The following is a 27381-nucleotide window of genomic DNA, read 5'->3' as shown; positions in this document are numbered from 1 at the left end:
ATTGGTGGTTGGCGGTTGAGCGGGAAGATAGGCGGGCCTGGCCAGGCAGTGGGCGGCTGCAGCGGGTAGGTTACGGGTCTCTCTCTGCTCGGCTGCGTTGGTCGCTTGGCGTTTGTCCCTGTGGCCTCCTCACAGGTACCCGGACAGGTAGTAACAGTCCTGGGTGAGGGCTAGTGCCCTATCCCTGTCCAGGAACTCATACCAGGTCTCCGTCAGTGAGGGAAATGAGGTCTTGGGGGTAAAACGATCGTAGAAAGCCTTTTAAGTTGTTGGTGCCCAAAGCGCTGTTGTTGGTGCCCGCCGAGATCTGCGGTAATGCTATGCTTAGGACTAATGCCAGTCTTCTGCTGGTCGTGCTTAGATACAGATTTGTGCGCCTTGCTAAGGGAACGCATCTCCTGGGCCTGCCTGTGCCTTGATCTTTTCTCTAACGTTTCAACTTTTTAGGTGGCTTCGTCATGGATGAAACTGTTGTTGAGTACATCCGAAGAACTGTACTGAAAATCCCACGAGATAAAATCAAGGCAGTGCTGCAGGAATGGGACTTTTTGTCAGAGAAACAGCTGCAGACCATAAAGTTCAATCAGATAAAGGAGAACATTTCTTATGATGTTGCTCAGCTCTGTGAGGTAATCCTTGCGTTCGGGAACTGCTTGTCTGTGCTATACAGGATGCATGTTGAAGCACTATCAAAAAACCATTCTTATGAAGAAATGAATTTTCTTTGCCCGTAACACAGAATCAAATTGCAGTTTGTAGTCTGGAAAATATAAAGCTGAGCTGGTAATACCATCGATTTTGCCTGGCTGATAGGAGTGCAGGATTGACCCTTACCAAGTATGAAAGTGTGTTTTGAGCTCTAAGTTGCACAAGGTGTGTTAAATATTTTTAAAAATGGGTGTATTTCTACATTGTAAAATAAAGGCATGGATGGAGATTTCCACGCATTACAGAGGGCTAATTTAAATCTATTTAGTATGGGTAACGATAGCACAGTCATTTTCTATCTTTTCGACTTCCTCGATATTTTTGAAAAATTTCCTTGGCCAGAGCAGCTTCTGTTTTGAATACTGTAAGCAAAAAAAGTTTTCTGATCTTCCACTTGAGCACTCTGATTTTGGTGTGCCAGGAATCTTTTACATGTACCATGAGTCTTTCTCTGTGGTATCATAACCCAGATAGATATGGTTTTTACTGATATCTCTTAAATTCTATAGCTTTTTATATTGTTTCATTTGAATTTAATACTCGAAGATTAATTGCATGGAGTGTAGATCCAACTGTAGGCAAAAAACTGTGAAGTTATTCTTGTAAGAGAGCAAATGTCATATTTTAAAATAGCATTTGTTTCTGAAACGTTCTTATCTGTAACAAGTAGTGTCATAAAGTTTCTTAAATTTTTTTTTCATGCTGTGAATGTTAAATAAGGAGGAACTAAGCACGTTAAAATTTCTGACAGTGAAATACTAACCAGTGTTGCATAATGTCATCAATACACATTAATGTTACTTTCAAACTGCTTGTACTGTAAGGACAGTGTTCTTGCTGCCTCTGCAGAGGCACACTTAAACCTTGCTGAAATAGCTTTTGTTATCGGTTTTGCAAAACTGTATTGTGTCCACGTTGGGACCAGGTGTGGTGTCTTTGAGGAGTGCCTACATGCTGTGGACTTAGGTGCAATGTAATTTAAACCGCCAATACTGAGATTTTTCACTTACTAAACAGTGTGATAAAGCATTCTGTACCTGCAGTTCACCGTGCACATTCTTCTTTCTAGGAAAATTTTGCAGACATAAAGCAAGCAGCTATCCTAGACATAATTTGTAAGTAAACAATTACTTAAAATAACATTTATTTTTTTTAGGAGTAATTTGATAACACAATAATTAATTACACAGCAGTTGCCCTAGTGAGCTATGGATTATTTGGTGTAAACAGATTACATTTCAGATGACAGAACTTACTAGATCTGACCTCTTTTAAAAAATTTTCAAAAGCTCGCAATCAGCAAAAGCATGTTTGCTTCTTCTGAGGTCTGAATATATGTAAACTGGTAAGCCACATACAGCACAGAGTTACAAATATAGAGAGAGATGTTTGTCTCCAGTATTCACTGAACCCTAAAATCAGTAATATTGTGCTCCAGTAGGGAGTGACATAGGCAAAACTCAGCAAATACTCCAGTTGGAACTCTTAACTCCAATATTAATTCACAACTTGATTATTTAATAGCTTAAATCTCAAGGTTTCTTTTAGCAGTCTACCCTTAGTTTGAGTTTAGACTGAGTTTTGGTAATTTTAGGTAAAATCCTTCTTTAAACATTAAGCAACTAATAAAGGGTATCTCTGAGGTTTAACTGCATTACAAATAATCTTCCCATCTCTTAATAAAACACTATTTTGCTTCTAGGTATGCTATAATTGGTAGTTTAAGAATGCTGAATAAATTATATTGTGTTATCAGAAGTAATTTTTTTAAATAAACGTCATAAAAGTATCGTAAAATTATTTCTTCCTTCAATTACCATTTGATAATACACTATGTTATTGAGCAATTCCTGTTTTTCTTAGACAACTACACCTACCCAAACAAAAGACTGTGGAGTGTTTACCAGATGAGAAAAACAGGTAAAAATGTCTTTCCTTGCTGTAATCTCACAGTTCTCAGCAACTTAACTGCAGTGCTGCTTCATATTGTACAATTTAAACACACATACAGTCTAATATGTTTTTTTCAGTGGAGAGATCTTTAACATTTAACTATAGTCTAGCATGGATTTCCCAATGGAGTTGTTTTGTTTAATGTTTTTAGAATACTTTCTATTAACTTCTCAAGCAATTATTAGAAATTAGTAACTACTAATTAAATATTTTCCTCTGTATGGCAATAATGACGATCAAATTTAATATACAGCTTTTTGTATAAGGCTATGCAACTTCAGCCTTTTCTTCTTAATTTTGTTTTAGTAAAACTAAAAACATCTCCAATCTAGGTCTTGTAAACACAGTTCTCATTTTTTTTTTTCTTCTGTGACAGGGGGAGGAACAGAAACTTTTGACTTACAAGTTCTCAAAAAAAAATTTAAGAGACAACTTCGGTCAGTCTTGAAAAATGTAAGAATAAATGCATTGTAAATTTGTTACAGAACTCTGGCATCAATAGGTTCTTTTTGTAACTTTAGCGAGGTTTCTTTTTCTTACAGTCTACATCAGAAATTAAATGGAATTATTCATTTGGGAATGGTAGGAACTGCATGTGAAATAGGAAAAATGTATTACATATCTTTTCTAGAAACTTTACAATTATGCTGGAGTGAAATAAAATTTGTTTGCCTTAAGATATGACTGGCTTCAAGAAAGGCAGTATATTTGTTTTCTATCAAATTTTTGTCCTATTTGAGTGCACACACATTGCTTAGGTAAGTTGATGTTGCTTTGTCCTGCTACCCAATGACAATACCCAAACAAATCAAATCAGAGTATAGAGAGAAACTGATGTAGCCAGTAAGCAGGATAAGAAATTCAGTTATTATGATTCAGATTAGTAGCCAAATTGTATCCATTTCCTTTTAGTTCTGTTCTTGAAATGTGATGGATTTGAGAATTTGGTCCTGGTATTTCATTATATTACAATGACTGAAATACCATTGTCAATAGCAAGAAGCCGTTTCTAGACTACAGAAATGAACATGGTAAGAAAAACACGGAAAGGAAATATGATCATCTCACTTTCTGACTAAGCAATCTGCAAAAACCTTTTCTTGCTTCAGCTTAGCAGCTTCATTTAAGCAAGGTAATAGAAAATGCCTCTGGCTAGTTAGCTGTGCCACTTCTTGACACACAAAGGATTCCCACTGACAAGAGTGGATAGCAACAAATACAAATCAGACTATCAAATAATCAGCTGCAGTTTATATAACTATTATAATACAGTTGCAATATTTTCATTTTATCCACAAAAACTTTGGGAATTGATGTTGGTCCAGCAATTTAAATGGTTTGACCTAGCTGGACTAAAAGCTTGGCTACATATGCTTCAGTCAAAGGGAGGAAGTTTTGGTGGTGTAGGTTTTTTTAAAGGAAGTTTTCCAACTTTTAAATCACTCAGATTGAGTCAAGTTAAAAAGAAATAACTGAGAGCAAATCGACATGAACGGGAAAGGGAATCTTCAAATTTCTGATTGTGTATTCGTGAGCAGTGATAAATACTACATTCAGGTCTGAAATCACAATTTGATCAAATGTTTAGTATCTCAAAAATTGGGCATACTGGAAGTATTGGCACTAGCCCTCCATGTAAATAGGCACCTTTTTGTTGTGGTGTTATTTTCCCAAAATATTTTTCCCCAAAAAAAGGGGCTTTTGTAATAAGCTATTTTTATTTTCACCCTTCAGAAGAAAATGAGTATCCAACAGGAAGAAAAGTCATATTGGAGTTAGAAAGGTGATTTCCCTTTCTTCCCCCCCGCCCCCAGTTTGTGAGGTTATAATTTTTTCTGTGGAAATCTGATTTAATTACAATCCTGACCACACTAGTGGGATTTGTTTCTTATTCAAGCAGTAGTGTACTATAATATGTTTGGGTCCTGTGAACACAGGGTGAAGAGATAACATAATCTTTATAGATGCCTGAATATGCTGGTAAATCGAAGCTTTTCTTTTTCTGGTAGGTCACCATCAACTTCAGAGAATATGAGGATAGTGCAATCTGGATCAGAATTGCCTGGGGAACACCATATACAAAACCAAACCAGTACAAAACCAGCTATGTTGTATACCATTCACAGACTCCCTATGTCTTCATTTCGCCCTCAGTGCTGAAGAGCAACTTGCCTCTGCTATGCCAGGTACAGAATAAAACTGTGTCCCTGACTTCATCACAGTCACGTAGAGCTGCAACTGTGTTATCTTTTAAGAGGATGGGTGAAGATTTGTCACTTAATGTAATTTACTAATTTAGATATTATTTTCTTTTCCCCTTAGTTCATGATAACAATGGGGCAAAAAACAATCTTTGTGACCTTTGGAATGCTACATAGTGAACAAATTCAGTTTATTGAGATTTTTGCTGACCTTGAATGGTTCTAATTTCTTACCAAGGCAATATTCAGTTAAATTGTCTCAGAAGTTAAGGAATATTCCATCAACACAGTTAACTTCAAGAACTAAATGAATGAGCTCATGAGGGAATCCCATTTATTAGTTTTAAAAGAAGCTTTCTGTCAACTCATGATCACCATTGGTAGTCTTTGCATTTTTTTTCCTTATTTAGCAGACTTCTGTACTAGTAATTTAATTATTTTATTAATCTGACTTTATAATTTTTTTATTTTTCAGCTGATAAGGTTGTAGGGCTTATCTGATTAACTGACACTTAATAACAGTCTAATCGGTATTTTTTTCAACATGAGTCCTGCTAGTTAAAAGGGAAGTTGCTTACCTTGAAACAAAAACTTCTCAATGTCTAAAATACCATATTTTTTCCATATTGTAAACACAGTGATGATTAAGACTGATGTTAAATCAATTTCAATTTTTATTTAAAGGCCCTCGTTGTTGCTTCCAATTACCATGACATCTGTGCAATGGAGCTTCGAAGTCATTCTTTAAATTCCCTTAAAGATATTGTGTTTAAGACATATAGCCAGGTGAGCCACTTCACAAGTATATCCGAAGATAAGTCTTGCTTTTTGTTTCAGGCCTAGTTCTTGGCCCTAGCAGAGGGGGAAATTCACTTCTTCCAAGAAACCATCAAGTTAAAGTAATATTGAATTACTGAGGTGGACAGCCTCTCATTAAGGTAACGTTACAATAGGAATGTAATTACTTGGTATCCCACCTACTCTTTATCATTGTTCCTGATGGTTAAACTCAGTCTAAAATTGTATGAACAATTCAGTCCTGGGATTTTTTAGCATCATTTCACTAGGCTTCCCAGAGCAATGAGTGGAAGTCTATTAGAATGGGTATTTACTTTGTTCATCCATGTAAAACTTGTAAATAGGGAAATGTACACATGTAACATAGGATGGGCATTCTTTTCTCAAAGTACTGCTGGGAATTCCGAGTTCTAGCAATTGTCAAAAACTGGAAGAATACTTGCTTTCAGAATAAGAAGTAAAAAGAAATGTGGAAAGTTGTTTTCAGCTACAGCCTCTAAAAGTGGGAATGAACTAAAACTTTTTTTTTCTTTTCTCTCTCTCATTCTCTCAATCTAGAATTTCCAAACTTATTGTCCAAAACCTATACAAGAAAGGAATGTAGCTCCAGAAAGTGGTATGTATATTTTAAATTAAATAGCAGTTTCAGTGTCATTACTGCTGGCTTATGAAATGAGATTTGTAGTCGGAAATGTACATCTGTTACATACATGTTACATGAACCATCCTGGTGGGGTGCCATAATACTGGTTTGTCACTAGGAGAGGTAGGTATTTCCCCATTACTGTCACTGAAGACAGTTACGAAACCAGAAATACTTAATGCCCAGTATCTCCTTTGGTATTGGCTTGGGGTTTTTGGGTTTTTTTTGGTAAGAACTGGAAATATAAATGATGGAGACAACTAGCTTATGAAAAAAGATCATGAGGTATTCTTTAAAGTTAATATTTTCAGATTTTCACTGGAGTAATCTGATCAGAAAACCAGTATTGTATTAGCTGACAAATTGGTCTTTCTGGCTTTCTCTCTTCTCTTCCCTACTTTTTTCCCCCCTGTAGAAGATTTAAGGATAATTCAAGAAAACAGAAGTGAGAAAGAAAGAATAAAGAGACTGAATCGGGAAGTTTTTGGTGATGGTCCTCAACCGCAACTTGAATTTGCACAATATAAGGTAGTAAAAGCAACAAACTTGGGGATTTTTTTTTTTGTTTTACGCTTTAAATGTAGTAGTAGCAACACTAAATTGGAAACTGAAGAAATAGTTTTTTAAAAAACTTTAGGGAGGACATTTAAAATAAATTAGTTAGAAGTATCTTTAAGAAATAATTTGCATTGAGGTTTGGTCAGACTAGTAAACCATGTTTCAGTCTTTCAGCCTGTGAACCAAGCATTTGAACTTGTAAGTCTATCTCTATTACAAAAACACCAGCAGTGTGTTGAAATGTGAGAAACTAGGGTTATTTGAAGTACATACAAAGCTCATGTGCATATAATACCATAATTTAACTTGGATTATGCATAGATTTTATCTGATGAACACATACTGGAAATTCTAAGAGATACTTAACATATTTTCCAGTATTACTAAATGAGCTGCCCCTTTCAGCAGAAAACTGCTTACCACATGGTGGCACCCTCTGATTTTATTAAAATATTCCTCCAGCTGGAATAATATTAACATTACAAATAAGATACAGTCTTATTACATACTACGTTTTTAATGTTATGTTTAAATCATAACATATAAATTATAGTCATTGCTTATACTCCCTGTTCAATTTTGTGTTAACAGCTTGAGACGATGTTTAAAAGTAATCCTAAAATGGATGTTTTAGATAAAGAACCATTCAGATGCCTGGTCAAGTTTTCTAGTCCACATCTTTTAGAATCACTGAAATCCTTGGCACCAGCAGGTAAGTGTTCCAGCTCTATAAAGTGGAGGAAGAATTCACAATTTAATGTTTTTGTCATCTTACATTTTGCTTGTATCTTGCATAAGGGAGAACCTTTACAGTTTTGTTTACTAGAGTAAAAATGTTACCGCTACAAAAATTTGTCTAAATATACTTACCAGTTTGTTCCTAGAATTACTGGTTTGTACACAGATGCTCAAGCTGTGGTTTTAAGTTTTGTAACAGTTATGAAAGGCAATACTGGTTGAGTTAAGCTATAATTATCTGCCTCTTTCTAGGTATGGCTGATGCAGCACTTTCGCCGCTACTTACATGTATACCACACAAAGCTAGGAATTATTTCAAGATTAAAGAGAAGAAAGCTTTCTCTCCAGAAAGCTTTGTGACCCGTTAATTTAAAACAGATTCGTAGAGAAATATACAACATGGTGCAGCACAAGAAGAGTTAACAGAAGTCTTTAACAGGAGAAATGGAGAACATGGTTATTTTACCTGTAAATGTGATGACTGCTCTTAACTGTATTTTTAATAGTATCTGGGAAGTTAGAGCTTAATAAAGACATAACAAGACAGCTCTGGCTATTCAGTTTAGTATCATAGCTATGGCTTGCTAAGATATTCTAGGTGGCCTCCTTGTTTCAGCTCCAGTTCAGCAGTGTAACAAAACACGTGCCCTGTTTTGAACACGTGAATATTCCCATTCAAATAAGTGGGACTACCCGTCTGCAGGTCAGGCATGTTTTTACCTTGCCTGTCTTTGAATATAATCTTCATCTGCCACGGGGGAAAAGGGGCTCTTGGAATATTGAGAGTGAAAGGTTTCCATCCAACTTTATTAGATGTTAATTCAGATCCAGAGTTTTTACTTGCCAAGGGCTACAGTCGATAACAAATACTTAAAAAAAAAAATCTGTCTGTTGGTATTAATGTCTTAAGAAATTTTATTTTAGAGGAATGCAGTGAAACAGGTGATCATTTTCTTTTGAGGAAGTCCATGTTTTGGAATATTTCAATTAAGATTTGATCCTTCTGCAATTTGATCCTTGCACATTACTGCTTTTTTGTGCTTGGGGACGTAAGTATTTTAGAATCAAGATGGCAACATTCACTAATGCAAACAACACCTTTGCAATGGAGTTCTTCAGATTTGGTAAACTAATTGGTAATGTATATATTCTTATGTAACTTGCAGTTTAGGACTATCTGCTAGTGATGCATGTTTAGGACACCCACCTGCATGATTTAAGTGTTAGTTTGACAAAGTACTTAATGTTAGGATTCTGAAACAATTGCAAACTTTCTGTGATAAGATATTTAAGATTTGGCTCTTAACATCTCTCACTCATACACCCTCACGGAGCCTTCCAGGCTTCAGCGCCATTAGGATTCCAACATGCGTTTCACTCTGCGACTTTTTCTTCCTAATGCTCACTCCTAAATAACTTGAATGCCTGAGATGACAATGATTTACCATAAAGGTAAAGTTCCAAAATACTCTAAAACATTGTGAGTACCTGGCCTACTGCCTGCTCTGCCTCATTTCTGGGAAAAGCCAGCTCCATCTCCTTTTTAACAACCAAAAAGTTGTGTCTCTGATTTTTTCAGATAAATATTTCATCTCTTAACTTCCTGTAGCCAAGGCGATCGTAGGAACGATGTGGCACCCCCAGGCCAGCAGGCAGGCACGCCCTTTTTCATCACCAGCAGCAGAACAGTGCGGGCGAGAAGGCAGGGGCTGTGCCATGAACGCGGGGCCCCAGCCATGTCCCGGGAGCTGTGGCTATCGTGCAACTTCTCCGGTTAATGGGATGGTACGTTTTTATTTTCACTGGCCAGGCAACTCTGAATTGTGTCATTCTAAAGAAAATGTCAGCCTGCATCAATGAATAAATGTAATATAACAAATGCTGCAGCCCCCTCGCTACCCGCGGGAGGGTACGAGAAGGTAAACACCAGCGCTGTGTTGCATGCCCCCGCTCCGTCTGCTCTCTAACGGCTACACCGGCAGTCTTTTTTCCTTCCCCTTTTTTCTCTTTCTCCTTTGTTCTCTTTCCTTCCTCTCCTCTCTCTCTTTCTCCCCCTTCCTCTCTCCCTTCGCTGCCGCAGCTTTCCCCTCTCCCCACCGCTGCCGCGGCCGGCCCGCCCCGGGCTCCCTCCCGCTGCGCCGCAGCTGCCGCCGGGACGTTGACGTGGGGGGCGGGGCCGCGCCGCGCGCGCGCTGCATATTCAACAGCGGCGGTGACTATTGGCGGCCGCCCCGGAAGCGGGGGGCTGAGCAGCTGACAGCAACATGGCGGCGGCGGCAGCCGGGCGGCGTGGCGGGGGGCTGGGGCGGCCCCCGGCGCCGGCGCCTGTGCCCGTGGGGGACCTGCCGCCCGCCGGCGAGCTGGTGCGGCCCTCGGTGACAGAGCTGTCCCAAGTGAGGACCAACATCTTGTGCACGGTGCCCGGCTGCGGCAAGGTCCTGCCCAACAGCCCGGCCCTCAACATGCACCTCAGCAAGGCCCACCCGGTCCAGGTACCGCCGCCGCCCCAACTCGGGCCCGCCGCACGGTGAGGCGAGCCCGGCCCGGCCCCGCCGCACTGGCCGGGCGCCTCCCTCCCGCTCAGCCCCGCGGTGGGGAGGGGGCGCGCCGCCCCTCACCTTGCTCTGCGGGGCTCTGTAATGGCGCAGCTCCCTCTTCCGCTCGGGGCCTGGGCCTGCTCCCGCCGCGGGGGCTGCCGGAGGGGCGGCCTGGGCCTGCTCCCGCCGCGGGGCTGCCCCCAGCCGCGGGTGAGGGGATCCGCTGCTGCTCGGCGGGGCGGGGGGGCCGGGGGCGGCCGGCGGAGGCGGTGGCTGCCTTCGGCGTCGCTGGCGCGGAGCCTGGGGAGGGCGTCGCTCCCGGGGGGTCCCCAGGCGTTTCGCCTTGTCTCCTGCTTTCACCTTCCCCGCGTGAAAAGCGTGTGCAGGTGCAGGCGTGAACACGCGTGTGCGCTCTGCCCGGCCAGCCCAGTGGAGAATTCCACTAAAATTCCTTGCGGGAAATAACCCGGTTTGTAGCAGCGTTAAATGTAACTATGGCAGTTAAAAGTTTTCTGGGGCCCAGGTTCTCTTATTTCACTTGCTTGTCACTCCTCTTTCTGCAGGAAGACATTATAGCCCTGCTTGCGAGGTGCTATGCAAACATACTGCATTTCCTACCCGGAGCAGTTGGCAAGCCATCGTAATCCAAACGCCGAGTGCTGTTATGTTGGGGTTTCTGTTTGTTTTTTAAAAACGTCTGTGAGCCAAAAAAACCCTAGATGGATGCCATTTTGGAAACAAGCCCTCATTAGCATAGTACTCCTGAGAAAAGGCAGCATATACTGGGGGGGGAGGAGAGCCACGGTTCAGCAAGCATATACTTGAGTGTGGGCCTTTCTGAAAGATGTCCTTTCTTTTTCCAAAATCGTAATGCTAAGGGTGTGAATATCCTATTCCTGGCAAACCTCAAGTGCAGCATTCGTAGCTGCAATCTGAAAATGCAGCCCCAGCAGGCAAATAATAAACGCACTTGTTTTGTGAAATGGCAAATTACAGAACCGAGCGTGTTACGGATGGTGGGTGGTGGTGAACAAAATGAAATAATCTCAAGAATACTTGCTATTTCCTATCTTTTGTTTTATTTCATTTTCTGATATGTGCTAACAGCTTTGGCATGTATTGTATCTCACGCATAGGTATGAGTGGAGGTGCAGAGGTTGGAAACATTCGTTCAGGTTCAGCAGGCGGTCATTTCGGTTGTGAGCCTGTGCTGCGAGCTGACAGGGACTGCGGCGAGTGGGTTATATAACCTGTGTGCAGGGTGCTATGGGTGAGGAGGTGCTGCTTTCTCACCGGTTGCCAAGATAGCTATTAACTGTTGGTACCTTGCGGGTTTATAACGTATTTCATACAGCTAATTACTAAATCTTGTGATAGCTTTTAGTATTTATCCAAATACTGAAACATGGATGGACGCAGGTTTTCAGGAGTATCTGACTTCTTCCAAGGACATTGTAATGGAGAGTAAAATGAGGGAACCTCATTTTTCTGTACTGTCTTAGATAAAATGCCTCCAGTATTATGCATGGCTGAGAATGCATCCTGAATTAAAGGATAAAGATAGGAAGGTAAAAAGATGTAAATCTAGGTGTGTGTTACTCTGTTTCTCCAAAAAGAGATGGACTTGGACTAATAATTCAGTATTGATATTTCCTTTTACAAGATAACAGATTTCCCCAGACAAAAATAATTTAAATTGTGTTAGCAAAACATGAGGAATTAGTGAAGAGGTGACCTTGCACATGGGACAGTAAGAAGCTATTGGGGAGGGAGAGAACGTAATAGTGCTGAAGAGAAGGGAGGTTGACTTGGTTAGTTTTCATTAACAAAAGTAGCACGAATAGGTTCTTTTAAGACCAAAAACTGCGAGTCATTGTTGCTGCAGTGGGAGTATGTCCACATAGGAAAACAAGATTGCCCTGTAAAAACAGAGCCAAGTGCAGTAGTGGAAGGTTGTAGTGTTGTGGAGCGATAACAAAAGATTTGATCAGTCCTGGTTTGTAACAGAAGGAACTGAGATGAGAAACACTTTCAAAAGCTGTTTGGTCATAGCATATGAGCTTTTATGGTAATGCTGCTGTGAGAAGGGCAATCCTAAAATACATCAGAAGGATATTCTCTGTCACTGCTGCAGGGGAGGAATCTAAATAAATAAGCTAAAGTGAACCCAGAAGAGGTGTAGAAAAGGGCTGTTAAGGGTGATAAATGGCAAGTGTGTCTGACAAAGGGAAATGAGAAGAATTTGGCTTGTTTGGCCTAACAAAACAAGATATGATGAAGTGTTGATACTTAAGTGTTTGTTTTCTGGCTCCTTAGCTTAAGTAAGCCCATAAAAAATGAGAACAGTGGGTATAAACTGGCACTTGATATATCAGGATTTGATTTTTTTTTTAATCCTTTGGTCTTTGCATTATTTTATGGCGAGAAGGGGGAAGACCTCTGTAGTTTAAAAATGAAGCTATAGGAGTTCATGTGAAAGAGAGGGTTCTGTGGATTCCTATGATAGCAGGGAGGCTGTCATCAGTGGTGAACTGGAAAGGGTAGCTTACCCAAACGCAAGTATTACACTACAGCAATATTTTTTACAGTAAGAGTAAATGCACTTCTCTCCATGCTATTTAGTAAAGAAATACATGGTCTTCTGTTGAAAAAAAATGTTTTAACATAGCTGGCTACAGTGTACTGTAATTTAATGTTTTAAATTAATCCTTTGGAGTAAGCCTTTCTATTGTAGGAAAGCAAGACATCATTAAGCTCACCTTGAGTAAATCACTAGCAGGTATTGTTACTTCCCATTTCCCATGGTGTTGCTGCAAGCCCTGTCGGAATGTCAGCATTCCTTACAATACAAGCATCTGCATTGTGAGAAGTTAATTGCACAAATATCTGCCAATAATTTTGGTGGGTGGGTATTGCAGAAATACGGGAAGTAAAATCAGATATACAAGGAAAGGACTTGTGAGAGCATCTGAAATATGACTGGCCAGACCGGTTTTTGAGAAGATATAAGATTAACCATTTGGAGCCAGGAGGACTTTGAAGATGGTCAGAACAAGATTACTGTCTGGATAGGGTTACACTTACATGTTTAGAGTATCTCTCAACTTGTCACAACAAATTTATTGTGATCTGTGCCTCCAAAGTCTATGTTCCACCTGTTAAAAAAGCATCTTACTCATGTTTATATAGCTTTTAAACACTTGGTGTTATTCTACACGTTCATACTTCAGTAGTTTTAAATAACCTGTCTGTGGTTTACCTGTTAGGTGCCTGAACCTATTTCCCGTATTACCCTGTCGTTTCTTGGGTGGTGCCATTTAAATATAACACACTTTGGCGAACTCCTTCGTTGGGAGACATTAACGCCAATTGCCTCTTACTACACGTACTGATTTAGTCTCCAGTGGGAGAAACCAAACATAGTTTTGACTCAAAGGCAGATCTTTTTTTCTTCTGAAGACTTTGAGACTGGTATCTGGTCAGAGTGTTTCTGGGTGAACTCAGGGTTAAAAAGTGTAATTGGGGGTAGTGGGGCTGGAACAACTGGATTTCTTTTGAGTCATGTTCCTGTTTTGGGCAGTGGCTCTAGGACCGTGGTTATTCAGCAGAGATAAAACAGGCCTGTTTATGAAATGGTTTGTCCATGGGAAAAACTGCTGCACATAAAAATGCTTAGAAGGTTAAAACATTACATGAAAACTCACTTTTTAGAGAATTATTCTAGGTTTTCTTGATGAAATAGTGGCTGGTGATTTTGGTTCAGAGGCTCTGAACTTGGTTTCTTTGAGCATGATGGGTCATGAACAACGAATTTGTGGCATTGTCAACAAGTAGCAGTGTTGAGCGTGTGGAAATATAACTTGAAATACTGCTTGAAGGGGTTACATTTTACACATAGTATCTTAGATTGAGAGACTATTTGAGGAAAAACAAAAGCATTGAAATGTCCTATTCATCTGCTTCATGGTATTCCTGAAGCGTGGCGAACTGTAGCTAGGTAAGAAGTAGGGGTGTGAGCAGTGAACCCCTTTGTGTTCTGGCAGCTGCCGTACCTACTTTCTGTTTGCTTCACACAGGACAACTGTTGCACTTTGTGAATTCTTTATGTTTGGTCTAACCTGCGTAAACACGCAGTAGCTGGAAATATGCCTGAAGAAGGTAGTTAGGGAGTGACTGGTGTAAAATCAAAATTCTCCCACTTACTGTGCTTACTGTCACTGTTGTCATGGTAAGGAAAATCGGGTGCAGAGCTCAAACAGGGCATGCTCTGTTAATTCTTCCCTGAATAATCATCTTGGGGATGTCATTGGGGCTACAGTAGCTGGCTCTGGGGACTGGGTTGGCCTCTTACTCAGTCTCAGGATGTAAGGAGACTCACAGCTACTCTCAGCATCACGTTTTTAATAGTTTACTTTTAAGTTTTTACTTGGACACAGGTGCCTGATGTTTCCACTGAGACTCTTTCAGATAGGCTGTGTCTGGAGGGATACATCCTGTGGTTTCTATGTCTGTGTCCTCAATAGGAATAGGTTCTGTGTGGTGGAACAATCCAGACAATCCCACTTGTGCGTCCTGTTCATAGGTTTTTTTGAGGTCCTCTGAGTAACTTATGTTGCTTTGTTCTGTTGTGTGCATGTGATGGTCAGTGAGGCAGATCACGCGGAAAGCACAGCTATACCAGTTGTTTGATGTCTGGAGGTTCAGGATTGGCATACCAGTTGTTAGTTTCATAGGCTTAACTGAGGTTTGGTTTGTGATCTGAATTAAGTGACAGAGTGAGCTTGGTGTCTTTCCTTTAATTACAGGTAGATTCCCAAGTAAAATCTAAATAGTGCCAACTGAATTCCAACATCAGAAAAGTGTTGTGTTACACAGCGTATGACTAATTTTAATGGACCTCCAAGTAGATTCTGCTACTAACGAGTAAAACCACATTGAATTGGCAGTGTAGTGAAGTATCTGTAGGGAAAGCTTTTGGGCTCAAGTAACACAAAAGGCAGTTGTATTTGGCTTGGGGCAGCAAGTATCTTGGTAAAAGTAAATAGTACAGTACCACTACTCTGCAGAGCTTGCTGTAATTTCACTTGGTAATTTTCATGGTATGTTTGCAAAGTAGCATCCACATAGGTGAAAAACTCCATTTGAACTTTAAAATCACTTAAGAAAGTGCCTTCAACTCATTGAGGTGCGTAAACTCAGTGAGCCAGAGTTGGCGTCTGTTCTGGTTGTTGTCTTTAATAGGCAAACCTGTGGAATTAGCTTCTCAACTGGTTCTTTTTCAGGATGGAAAACGTAATGCGCCAATAAGGAAGGGTTTGAAAACATCACAGAAATTCTACTGCTGTCCTATTGAAGGCTGCCCTAGAGGACCAAACAGACCATTTTCCCAATTTTCTCTTGTAAAACAGGTATTCCTATTTCCTAAAGTATCATTTTCATACTGATTTAGTCCTGACTGTCTCTACTCCAGAAAGTGTACACTTTTGCATTCAGATATGAGCAAAGCCTCTCAGCATATATCCAGAAGTTGAAGAATTGTATGCGGAAACTCCACGTAGGCATACGGTTAATGAATTTGCATGTTGATGTTAGAGGACTTGAACCTTTTGATCAAGCAGATACCAGTGTGTTCTGCTAAACTAGAAGACAGCCCCTCTCCAGAAATTAAAAAGATGGACAAAGATCAAAGGGGTGGGGAGAATCACAGTAGCAACCAGTAAAGGCTTCATATGTGACTGATGCTTTTAAACTACTTTTTCAGCTGGTGAAGAATTAAGAGGTTTTCTCTGCTCTAGTCTCAAAAGGCATTTGCTTACTGGTTACCTATTTAAGAAAGCATGTGAGAATTGTTTCTGCATGAGTGAGTAAACAAAGCACTCGGCTGCTGTGGGTTACCTGTGATAAGGTGGGAAGGCCATAGAGGTTGAGTGGCTAGCACTTGGTGCTGTAAATGAAAAGGAAAAATTCTGATGTTTGCTCTGAAGTTGACCTGTTTGACTTGAGACTGTTTGCTTAGTTGTAGATCTTCAGGAGTGTGACATGTTGCAACATGTACTTACTACACTCTGGCAAGATTTGTCTATAGATTTATTAATGTCCATAGGAAACCTCCAATAGCATTAGGGCACATGAATGTTTATTATAATCTTTGTTTTAAGATGCACATAGCACAAGCAGATTTGCAAACTTTGAATTCTGTTGATTTCTTTAAGCTTGTAACTTATTCCTAATGAGACTTAAAATTTTTAATTCTGCTCTTCAATCCTATTTAACAGATAGAAAAATGCAAGTGTTAATGTCTCCCAAAACATGATATTCTGTTTTTTTTAATCTTAGCTGAAGGCTAATGTTTACTTTTCATTGTGTATTCTAGCACTTTATGAAAATGCATGCTGAAAAGAAGCACAAATGTGATAAATGTAGTAACTCCTATGGTACAGAATGGTACTTGAAACGGCATATAGAGGTCTGTGGCAAGACTTTCCAGTGTACTTGTGGGTGCCCTTACGCCAGCAGAACAGCATTACTGTCTCATATTTACAGAACTGGCCATGAAATTCCTGCAGAACACAGGTAAAAGTGAAGCCGTTAAGTATTGGTACTTAAATTCTCACCAAGTCCTCTGTCTCCCATGTACTGGCATTTTGTCTCCTTTTTGTAGATTAAATGGGAAATAAGTTCACATTGTTTTAGCTGTAAAGCAGTTTGCAGTTTCTTTGCTTTGTTGCTTTTAGTAGTTTCTGTTTTGGTGATGATTGTCTAATCAATAAGATCAGGTTTCTCCATGTGTAAAATAAAACGTACTGATGACACTGCACTGCATGGCATAAATGCTTGTGGTTCTTTTGCATCTGCTTTTACAGTTCTGTGAAAGCAGAGATGATTTGAAAATGTTTATAGCTGGTAGCTGTGGTGTGGAATGCAGTTCAGTTTATTTTCTTTTATAGTCTGGCTGTCTTTGCAAGTATTAGTGCATTATTTTTTTTTTTAACGCCTATGTATGCATGTTTAGATTTATAGTTGTCTTAACGTGTACATGTATTTCATAAAGGGCAATCTGTTTCCTGAGGCCTAGCCCATCTGTCTTGGAGATTAAACTGCTGCAAAATTAAGTTTTGTGTGAAGGAGTGCAAATTGTATCTTCAGTTTCCATGAGAGACCTTTACCTGCATGGTAATTTTAAGAGCACTGTCCCTTCAATGCTCAGTCTCAGTTAGCATCAAAGTAACAAATTAAACATCTTCAAATCAGGGTGCCTAATGTACGAGAGGGAAGAAACCATCTAAACTTCCACCTCTGTTTAGAAATAGGTCTCCATAAAAGAGGTAACATTGTGTTCTTCTTTAAATGGGAGCGTGAGGAGTGAAATTTTACAAAACTGATGTTCCTGGAGTCAGTTTATGTTTTTAATCAGGATTAGTTGTCTTCTCATATCCAACTTCATCTGTGACTTCAGTTTATATTTTCAATGCAATGACTCGAAAGAATGGAAGGGAGATGCTTTGTGCTTGAAAGGAGTATAAATTATTGATCTCATGTTCACAGGGATCCTCCTAGTAAGAAAAGGAAAATGGAAACCTCCGTACATAATCAACAGTTGGCAGAGAAAGCAAATGAAGCATTCATCAATACACACAATAACAATCCTGGCACTCAGGAACTGGAGTCCTCTGAAGTGAAACTAGTGGCCTCTCTTGAAGGCTCCTGCAGCTCTAACTTGACAAACCAAATGCAGCCAAAAGGTACACCGAAGATGCTTTTACCAAAGCCCAGGGTGGCTTTGGTTAAACTCCCAGTGATGCAGCTTGCTCACTTGCCTGTATACGTATCTGCAACAGACTCTTCGGTCAAACCTGCTGTAGTGGCTGTTGATAACCAAGGTCCAGTTGTAAGTACTGTTCATTTACTGCCTCAGTCTATAGGAATTCTGATTCCAGCACTGGAGGCAGAAACACTTGTATTTAAAGATAGTATGCCTGTTTCAAAAGTGACAAATTCTGGTGATCACGAACCGGTAAGTACTGGTGTACAAGTTGAGTTGGATAAGGTTACACTGAATGACACAGGGCAAGAGCTGGGGAATGCTTGTCACAAGAATAAAATTTCTTCGATAAATATACAGACGGACTTATCTTATATTTCACAGAACTTTGTACCAGCTGCAGCCTGGACTCCCAGTTCTTCTGTATCCTCTTGCTCTCAGACTGATCTTTCATTCAGCTCACAGGTTTCATTACCCATCAGTGTACAAACACAGACGCTGCTGCCTGCTTCCAAACTGACTTCATCCATAGCTGCTCAGACTGATGCTTTTAGTCAGGTTTGTTTTCCAGCGAGTGGCATTTCTAGGGAGACTCAGACTGGGAGGACAGAGGACACTGTTGATGGAAGAGTGCAAATGGACCAGGCTGTAATGTGCAGTGACATCTTTGACAACGTTCATTCATCATATAATGTTTCTACTCACATTGAACTTCCAGAGAACAACTTAATGCCTGCAAATATTGATCAAACCTTGCTGCAAAGGAGTAATTGCAAGAGCCTGAATCAAGATACGGTGAAGTCTGAATCCCTTATTGGCTTCAATACACAGACTAATATACTTCCACCTCAAAATACGATGGATAATCAAACCCAGACGATGGACCTACTAAGTGATCTGGAGAACATCTTTTCAGGAAACATGTCTGGCCAGGCACTGGATAATCGTGGCCTTTTGTCTGAGACCAGTTCTAATGCTGACACGCATCTGCCACCCGGTCCATCACAGAGCACAGGAATAGACTTTGATATTGAAGAGTTCTTTTCAGCATCCAATATCCAAACTCAGACTGAGGAGAGTGAGCTTGGTACCCTAAACTCTGAGCCAGTTTTGGAGTCGCTGGACATTGAAACTCAGACTGATTTCTTATTTTCAGATAGCGCCACTCAATCGTATAGCTGCCGAGGAAATTCTAACTTCTTAGGTTTGGAGATGTTTGATACACAGACACAGACAGACTTGAATTTTTTTTTGGACAGTAATACCCATCTGCCTTTAGGGAGTATTCTGAAGCAGTCTAGTTTCTCCATGAGTACGGACTCATCTGATACAGAAACCCAGACAGAAGTGTATCTGGCTACTAAAAATAGCCCTACTCAAAATATTGAAAGCAAAGTCCAGCTCAGTAGCGCTGAAACACAGACTATGGATAGCTGCTTTGAGAACCTAGGGAGTTTATTCCTCACCAGCAATGAGACACAGACAGCAATGGACGACTTCCTTCTGGCTGACTTAGCCTGGAATACAATGGAGTCCCAGTTCAGTTCAGTAGAAACACAGACCTGTGAAGAGCTGTGCTCCTTGTTTCAGAGCTCTGGCAAGCCCAACCATTGAGTACTTCATAATATAACTTTCCTGTGGTTTGAAATTAAATTATTGGGGTGGGAGAGATGGCTTGACCAAGTTATTCACTTTGCGTTACTGAATGTAGTTATTGTGAGCAGTTGGCCTAAGAGACTTCTCCTGCTGCAGGTACTCTATTGAATATGTAACTTTACATAAACTGTGTGTGTATAAATGGGGGAAGGGGGGGCTGTAACATGTTAATGTACATTTGAACCTTAAAAAAAATTGTGGTGCCTATGTTTTTTCCTCAAACTTCTTTACAAAGCTGATACTGCTTTCATTTAAACAGAACTTTTTAAGTTGTCCTGTGTATATGCCTCTCTGTTCCTGGCTTATGTATAGAGTTCCAGGGTGCTGAACCAAAGCCCTGACCTGTCCGGTTCAGATGCTTCCCTGAACTTACGGGGGAGGATTCTGTTAGTGTAAGCTACTTCGGTTTACTTTTTTTAGTAGCTTGAATTTTAAATCTGGCATGAACATAGTAAGCCGTATGGTCTTCCTTTATGCCTTCACAGCTTTCTCCTGCATAAGGTGGCATTTTCCAAATACCTGTCCAACACACTGGACACAGACTCTTGAATTGTTGAGTATATTATCAAAAAATATGTAGACAGCAGTACCTTTTTATTTTTTTTCCCTGGGTGTCACTGATGCCCTTTGAAGGGTCGGAAAACCATTTGGAATACGTAATTATAGGAAAATGAGCATGTCGCCCTTTTAGCTAGTGTAATAAACGGGACTAACATCTTTAGAGTCTTCGGGAGGGATTTGCTTAAATTATTTTTAAGATGCAAATACTACAATGTGTGTGCCTGAAAGACTGGACTAGTTTTCACTAAAATTCTCCTAGCTTTATTAAGATATAAGTTGAGAAATGTTACAGTGGTTTATACATCTGCTACCTTGACAGAAAATCTTGAGAAACGGGATATTAAATTCTCTCAGAGACTTACTCACCCGGACTCCTGGTTTTGGACTTCCCGCTTCCAAAACCAATTGGAACCCATACAACAGAGCGGGGAGATCAGCTCACAAGCCCTTTCAGAACAACTGTATTTTGCTTTTGCATATTGATCTGCAGCCCTCAGTTCCTGCAGCTTTCAGAGAGTTTTTTCTGAATATAGTCAAATTCAAACCGATTTTTCTGAGAGGAAATGTGTGACCTCTTGGAATTTTGTTTAATGTTCATCTTGCCCCTCATACCATTGTTTGCATTATTTTTCATTTGCATGGGAAAAAAAAAAAATTAAGCCAGTTGTGAATGTATGTTGGAATTTGGCCTTAGCTAATTTTTATCTCTTACTATAATAGCCTGCATAATATAGGCCTCTGGTTTTGTCCTGGACAGGTTTTAGTTTCTGTTACCTTAAATGAAAAGGAAAACCTCTTCATGTCAAGTTCCTGGGCCTGTAATAGACTTTCCTTCTCCACTGTGAGAGGGAGGCATTGGCTGCGTGTTTGCTAGGCAGCCCACCAATAAATGTATGTCCAAGCCTTAGCTTTTGAAGACTCACTATGCTTCGTGCTTCGTATCCTCAGCTCAAGGATGTGGGAGTGAAGTTACTCATCCATTGCAGCAAGCTTGTTTTTTTGAAAATGAGCAATACCTTTTTTTTTCTTTTGTCTTCTACCACTCTTAAATTGCCATAGTTAATGCAATAATACAGTAAGTGTCTCTACTTTTACTGGAAATAATCTCTTTAGATTAACCCTGAAACTTTTATTTTCCTCCTGAAAAACTCCTGAAACCACAGCTGCGTTGCCTGTTTTAATTCTTCAGCATTTGTAAGTGCGAGTTCTTCTGGTCTTTGGCTGAAGAAAGGAATCTTGCAGTTCCCCCCAGGAGTACAGTAATTCTGCTTTGGGGAAAGCCCCCCCAGTTTTCACAATGCCTAGAGTTCTGATCTTAAGGTTGGGATATATTAAGAAAAGGAAGGCATCGCTTGTCATTCTGTTTATTCTGAAGATAGGACTCATTTGTATTTACCTGCCTACTTTGAGATTGGGAAATAAGATAAATGACAAAATTAGGTTAACTTACTCTATTGCAATACTTTTCTAGTAATATTGCATCTTCAGGTTGTAAAGTGTTTTTCCTTCTCCTTTCTTCCCCCTGGCTGGAATACCAGAGAACATTTCTTCATACATAGGCTTCTGTGTTTCCCATGTGCAAGTTTACTGGTGCATGGAAGAGAAGCAGTTACTATAGATCTGGTTGGGGAAGACTGCGTTTTCCACAGTTACAGAATGCAAAAGTGAGAAACTGTTCATGACCTCTGAATTTAGAAAGTCAGTCATTTTTTCGTAGGTAATAAGGAGAAGAATTACAGAAGGCTTTGAATTGTAATCCTCTGAGAGACCAGCTAGCATTTAAAGGACTTTGAAACTGGTTTACAAATCCGAATGACAATTGCCACATTCTCATGGTGTAAGCCAAAGCTCTTTGCATCAGTGACTATCAGAAAAAAACTAGTTTGTGTGGATGCAATCTTACAATGTAATCGTAACTCATTTACTGTACTTTGTAACTAAGAATATTTATGAGCTTTGTGTGTTTTATTATAACATGCAAATACCATTCCTTTCCCTCATCCTATGGGTTTAAAATAGTTTGAACTTTGATTAGGTCAACACAGTACTACCACATGAAATTATTTAGTGAAAGTACAGTATTAAAAAGTACTAAATATGTCTGCATTGTCTTCGTGAAGTGGCTCATTCTGACCAGAATTAACTTGTTTCTTCACAAATTTGGTTCCCATAAATTATTCATAGAAGTCAGAGACAGGTTTGGATCCTGTGTTGCTGGCATATGTCACTCACTTTGGATTTATTAAGTATTTTTGTGAAAATGTGAAGACTGCACCCAGACTTCACGGTTTGCTGAGTCCAACGGTAAACCTAATGAAACCTGAGCTGAAATACTGTTGCTGAATAGTACAAATTCTTTGTATATGAACAAGTTCTTCAAAATGGCTACTTTTCTGTTTTGGCTGTTGTTCTAAAAATAAACTTCAGTCAGAACTATGTCTTGGTAGTACTAAAATGACACTTATCTCCCTTTTTCTGCAGTTTGTCTCTGATTTGATTTTCAAGGCACTGTCTCTCGTAAGTATTGGTCAGCAGTGACTTACTACTTTGCTTATTCTCTTTGTATCCCCTAATGCCATTTGAACTGTTGTACAGAAAGTAACACCAGATTCTCTGTAGCCTCTTAGCACAAATTCTTATCTGGAAGTTATACTAATGTTACTTGTATTACTCTTTGTGTTTCCTGCTTAATTCTGGTACACTGTGATTGCTGGATCTTGATCTGGATACCTGTGTAATGCTACTCTAAAATTTAATTTGCACTTGTGTAGTTTCACTTGAGCTTTTCTTTAGTATATAAAAAAATCAAAGAAACATAGCAAATTTGGGACACAGGTTGTATGAGGACAAAACAGCTGAAAAATGAGAGGTCTGTCTTGTTGCCTTCCATGTTTGTTTGTCACAATGCATCACTGTATGACAGTAGATATATGTTTCTTCTTTTGGCTTTATTTGCATCCATCTCCACTAATATGCTTGTAAATACTTCTTTCTGCTTTGGGCAGGGAGGGAATCCTCCCCCAGTTCTTCATGTCTGCCTAGAGAAATTCGTAGTTTATAGTCAGTTTACTTACACTACGCATTCTTAGCTATGCAAAGCTGCTTGTGTCTAGAAAATTTTAACTTCCAAAGGATATGAAGTCGGGGGGGGACAAAATTGCATACATATAGATATATATACACACTTGCAGCTGTAAATTAAACAGCTGTAAAACAAGCCTGGTGAAACCTCATTTAGTTTTGAACAATTCAATCACTGTCTGTAAAAAATAATGTATGTAACTAACACGCCGTACAAATTACTATCCCAAGATGCACGTGCAGTCATTTTTTCTGTTGAAAACAAAAGGCTGAATTTCCTTGTTTGTCATATGTACCTTGGTTGTGTGGATGCAACAAAAGAAAGAAAGCCTTCCACAGTTTTAAATCCTTGTCCTGCTAACACATGCTTAGTTGGTTCTGAATTGTTTTTTCTGTGAGGCTGGGTAGAGGTGTGTTGGCAGGATTGGGATCTTAGGGCGTTAGGGGTTTTTTTAATAGCCTCTCAAATATAGGGTAAGACAATAGGACTCATACATACTGAATCAATGTAGTGTGCTCAACTTGCAAAAGTTACTGAAATGACAGCTCAGAGGTGAACCAAATGTATTGGCCTTTATCATTAAGGTTGTACAGTTTCCTTTGCTTTAATGTATTTCTGATGTGTTGGTTTTTTAAACATGATCTTAATGTACAATTTAGTGTTCCAAATACATTCACACCAAAGCGTTGTTAACATTCTGGGCCTCGCAAGCTTTCTTCATTCATGTTTGGGTTAAGGTGCTGCTATGCTTGAGTTCCTGGTAGAACAGGCCTACTGTAAACAGGCTTCCATCAACAACTGTATGAACACTATGAAGATAGGGTTGTTTAATGGTAGCAAGTTTCAATGCATGGTGCAAACATGCATCTTCTGTTTCTTTTGTTGTTTTTTAACAGTTGATGTGAATTTAAATGTGTGCTAGAAGGATTTGCTGCTTAGAGCATGACTGAATTTTCTTGTTTAAAACACCATTGCTGTGCAATGAACAGAATCGAGGAACTACAGCATTCAACTCTGCATTGCCTTGCAGTCAGGGTGAGGGTATGTTTGTGTTCATGTACGTGACTCTTCCACTTCACTGAAAATGTAATTGGACAGCCTGAAACAGTGGAAACTCCTGAAGGCACTCCTGAGTTAAAAACCAGAAGTCCTTTACTTCTGATTCTTTTTCACGTACTGGCTTTACAGCAGTATCTTCACCATAGCTAGCAATGGGATATAATAGATGACTTGTGATGATGTAAACTGTGCGTTTCACAACAACTAGCGCTTTACATGCATGCTTCAAGCACTTGCATGCAGAGCTAGATTGACAATACTTCCATCTACAGATATTTGCAAGTGCATCTATGATAAAGCTAGATATGAAAGATAGCCATATTTTTTTCAGCTTACAGAATTCAACACCTGATTAGCATCCAATTTAAGTCTCATTCCCAAAGCATGTGTGAGTTAATCTCAATAAGGCTGAGAAATTGTCTTTAAAATATTTTTCTTCTCATCACTGGTGGGATTTTGATCTAGTGGGAAAATTTAGTTTTCGAAGAATGTCCATGTTTAGTTCTTACTATTTAAGCCAGTACACTTGCAATGAGCAGAGAAAAGCAAGCATTCATTTCTTAGACCTGTTTTACAAAAGACAATCCCAAAGAAGGAATGTTGTCCTAGTAATTGTGAAACTTCTAAGTAATGCATGCAGAGAAAACCTTGTGCCAAAATACTGTTTAGTATTTCCCTCTGTTGGAAACTGGAGTGTTACACAAAGCTACTAGTAAGTTATTCACAAGTATTGAAATGTTTTGTTCACAAATGAAGCACTTAGTCCTGTAAATTATACGTATTTTGGAATAAAGTTAACTTCAATCCATTTTCGCCTTCTGTTTTAATGGCTGTGATCTCCTGCCTGCAGAGACACGGGTGGGGTGTTCAGTGCCCACTGGCACCCGTTGCTCCTTAACATCTTGCCTTTTGAAAGCTAGGTGTCTCTGGAATTGGTAGAGGTTTTTTAAATTAAAACTATCTTAACAACGTCAGGCCTTCATCTCCAGAGGTGGAAAAAGTTTTCCTGTGTAGTCCTACTTCTCTAAATCCTAGGAAGTTTAAACTTGCAACACAAATGTAATCAGAATGTCAAGATGCTACATTTCATAAACCTGAAACAAATCCACTTGAGAGGCTCCCTGCTGTAAGTGAACCTGTGTGTAGGCTTTTGTGTGGAATTTGATGCATGCAGGGAGGGCTGGATTCTTCTGACCAGCAGCATCCAGGCTGCCTGCGCTAGTGGTGCTCCATCTCAAACCTCTCCGCAGCGTGTGCAAAAGTTCATATTGAATTAGCTCGTGTGCACAGCAGAATACCTCTGCAGTTTCAGTTCACTGACAGATGTCTTCCACAAGAGACTCGGGATGGAAGGATTACTCTGCGTTCTTCTTCTACCTTGCCATCCACCCCTCCTGTAATTTTCAAGATCTCTGGAGTCATAACATCAGGTAGAAATTCAACTGCATTATGATAATTAGTTTTCAAAGTATCCTACTAGAAAATTACGGTCCTCTCTAACAGCTTATATTATTTTGCAGGTTTTTTTGTATAACTGAGAAAATAATGTTTGTCGCTATGAATATTTAAAAGAAAAAACTAGAGTAGGTTCATTTGGAATATGGACCATACTTTGTCCCTTGTCTTCCTGTACAGTTCCCAAGCTTAGTAACGATCCCAACGTTTTCTGTTAGTTGGAGGATAGAAAATGCTGATTTCCACTGTTACCTGTATACCTTAGATAATTCAGAGTCGGTGAATGAGCAGATGCTCCTTGACTGAAAATTCATCTGTTCTATTGCCTCAGCTATAGCCGTGCATGAAGCAGTCTCTGCCGTGTAGCAGGCTGCTGTTTTCAGTCCCATCGTACTGAGGTGAGTGTTCACACAAGGCAGCGTTCAGCCCTAGAGGTAGTAAAATATGGAAGGTATTTCCAGAGGGGAGTATGTCGTAAGTACCTAGAAGCTAAATTCCCCTGTTCAGAGCATTTAAAATTGAGTCAGATGTATAAGATGCTGACTATCCTTTTAGGAATAGTAGCCCTGTTCCCATTGTAGGGATGATTCTGCTTGGTTCAGCCGTTATTTCAGGTTTTCCTTAGAACAGATTTGGCCCATGAACAACAGTCTGATGCTTTGACAGACTGATCCTCGTGAAATTTTCACAAACGGTAGACAGTGTAAAAGGCAAGACAAACTTTAAATCGTGATTGAGAACACGAGAAGAAAATGGCTGGTTAGAGACCAGAGAAGACTCACGTATTTTTGAGCTACTTTCTTGCTTGCTGTTGCTGAGAGTTCACTTACTACTGGCAGTGAAAGCATCCCTGACTGGTTTGTGTTTAGTTCCTGAATTTCCTTCACTTAGAGAAATTGCATGCTGGCAAGCTGATTGTTTTCTGACAAAACAATGGAATTAGAGGCAAATTTTCTTTCTGGCTCCAGGATTTGACAGCAAGTTCTCTGGAATCAGTCCTTTGGAAGTTTGGACCTAAAACAAAAGGGGGAAAACCTCTGATTTAACTTTCAGGTGTTCCATCACTGTATTTTTACATTGTTGTCAACAGTTCCCTTTTCACTTGCTTTGTTTTGGCACCTTGAATACAGGAAGCACTTCTAGCTGATCTAGCCCCTGAGCTTATTTCCTTTCCTTGAACGGGAATTACTTTACTCTGGAGAAAATTGACGCGTAAACAAGAAGCTGCTGTTTCCTGTGCCTGGAGAACCTGGTGTATTCAAGGGCACTTAACTTGGTTAAACTTATGATGGCTTAAGTGTCTTTATGTTCTAGGCCTTCAGCTAGCAGCTTTTCTGGTCTTCTGCTGCGGGTCTTGTAGCAATAATCTGCGAGTGTGGTTCTTAGAAATATCAGCTTGTAGTAAAACCTCTGTCTAATCTGTCTGATTTGACAGTGTCAAAACCTCAGCAAAAATCTTATCTGGTTTGAAACACTGGAAAATGTGGAAATAAAGTTTATAGTTTTCGCTGCAACTTTAAACATTTTTTTTTCCTGTAGTCCTAAAGAATTTACTTACTGTCTGCAATGGCTGCAATTTATAGTTACTATAACAAGCATGTTTGGCTTTACTTACTGTTACTTGGTAATGCAGTTCACTTTTCAGTTTTCTCACTGAAGCAGCAGTATTT

General features: G+C 39.8%; 2 protein-coding genes across 6 annotated transcripts; both read left to right on the top strand.

Annotated features, from left to right (window-relative positions):
* The first annotated feature begins 11 nt into the window (after nt 1-11).
* On the top strand, nt 12-8145 carry CENPN (centromere protein N). 4 transcript variants are annotated; one of them, XM_037408740.1, is made up of 11 exons: nt 12-65; nt 448-629; nt 1778-1823; nt 2572-2628; nt 3038-3114; nt 4671-4847; nt 5547-5648; nt 6219-6276; nt 6719-6831; nt 7453-7573; nt 7852-8145. In XM_037408740.1, exons 2-11 carry the CDS (start codon nt 459-461, stop codon nt 7965-7967), a joined length of 1038 nt encoding a protein of 345 aa, XP_037264637.1. In that variant the 5' UTR covers nt 12-65; nt 448-458; the 3' UTR covers nt 7968-8145. The 4 variants fall into 4 exon arrangements, with proteins under 4 accessions (XP_037264637.1, XP_037264639.1, XP_037264638.1 ...); XM_037408742.1 differs by having other exon boundaries at nt 29-135; XM_037408739.1 differs by having other exon boundaries at nt 58-147.
* A 1706-nt stretch (nt 8146-9851) lies between these two features.
* Nucleotides 9852-25064, top strand: ATMIN (ATM interactor). Of its 2 annotated transcripts, none has more exons than XM_037408737.1 (4): nt 9852-10091; nt 15419-15544; nt 16510-16709; nt 17682-25064. In XM_037408737.1, exons 1-4 carry the CDS (start codon nt 9864-9866, stop codon nt 19510-19512), a joined length of 2385 nt encoding a protein of 794 aa, XP_037264634.1. In that variant the 5' UTR covers nt 9852-9863; the 3' UTR covers nt 19513-25064. The 2 variants fall into 2 exon arrangements, with proteins under 2 accessions (XP_037264634.1, XP_037264635.1); XM_037408738.1 differs by having other exon boundaries at nt 9866-9992.
* Nucleotides 25065-27381: the final 2317 nt, after the last annotated feature.

The sequence above is a fragment of the Falco rusticolus genome, chromosome 15 (assembly GCF_015220075.1).
Source record: "Falco rusticolus isolate bFalRus1 chromosome 15, bFalRus1.pri, whole genome shotgun sequence".
Lineage (NCBI taxonomy): Eukaryota > Metazoa > Chordata > Aves > Falconiformes > Falconidae > Falco > Falco rusticolus.
The sequence above is the reverse complement of the archived record's forward strand: the minus strand, read 5'-3'. Positions and strand labels throughout refer to the sequence as shown.

Coding starts and splice junctions, on each gene's coding strand:
- CENPN (XM_037408740.1), top strand. CDS start 459: ATGGATGAAACTGTTGTTGAGTACATCCGAAGAACTGTACTGAAAATC. Junction 630..1,777: donor ATGTTGCTCAGCTCTGTGAG/GTAATCCTTGCG, acceptor TCTTCTTTCTAG/GAAAATTTTGCAGACATAAA. Junction 3,115..4,670: donor TTCGGTCAGTCTTGAAAAAT/GTAAGAATAAAT, acceptor TTTTTCTGGTAG/GTCACCATCAACTTCAGAGA.
- ATMIN (XM_037408737.1), top strand. CDS start 9,864: ATGGCGGCGGCGGCAGCCGGGCGGCGTGGCGGGGGGCTGGGGCGGCCC. Junction 15,545..16,509: donor AATTTTCTCTTGTAAAACAG/GTATTCCTATTT, acceptor TGTGTATTCTAG/CACTTTATGAAAATGCATGC. Junction 16,710..17,681: donor GAAATTCCTGCAGAACACAG/GTAAAAGTGAAG, acceptor TCATGTTCACAG/GGATCCTCCTAGTAAGAAAA.